The 240-nt window shown below is 57.1% G+C and overlaps 1 protein-coding gene across 1 annotated transcript in view; it reads left to right on the top strand.

Annotated features, from left to right (window-relative positions):
• Window positions 1–240, top strand: part of LOC119590499 (synaptogenesis protein syg-2-like) — a 72102-nt gene that overhangs the window by 67309 nt on the left and 4553 nt on the right. Inside the window, exon 10 of the mRNA XM_037939149.1 lies at window positions 28–178. Within this exon, the coding sequence (XP_037795077.1) occupies window positions 28–178 (151 nt within the window). The remainder of the gene's footprint in view (window positions 1–27; window positions 179–240) is intronic.

The following is a 240-nucleotide window of genomic DNA, read 5'->3' as shown; positions in this document are numbered from 1 at the left end:
GATACGTCTCCCTTCTCTCCCGACCAGCAGCAGATCGTGGACGCCAGAGGACCCAACAGGACCAAGACTGTGATCGAGGGCCTCAGTCGTGGGTTGAGGTACGCCTTCACTGTCCAGGCTTATAATGAACACGGCCGCTCCAATCATTCCCTACCTGCAGCGTCGGTTCATATGCTTGGTGAGTAGCGCTGGAAGGGTGAGGGGGGAAGCGAGCAAAAGAGATAGTTGGGGGGGCAAACA

Source organism: Penaeus monodon, chromosome 27 (genome assembly GCF_015228065.2).
Source record: "Penaeus monodon isolate SGIC_2016 chromosome 27, NSTDA_Pmon_1, whole genome shotgun sequence".
Lineage (NCBI taxonomy): Eukaryota > Metazoa > Arthropoda > Malacostraca > Decapoda > Penaeidae > Penaeus > Penaeus monodon.
The sequence above is the reverse complement of the archived record's forward strand: the minus strand, read 5'-3'. Positions and strand labels throughout refer to the sequence as shown.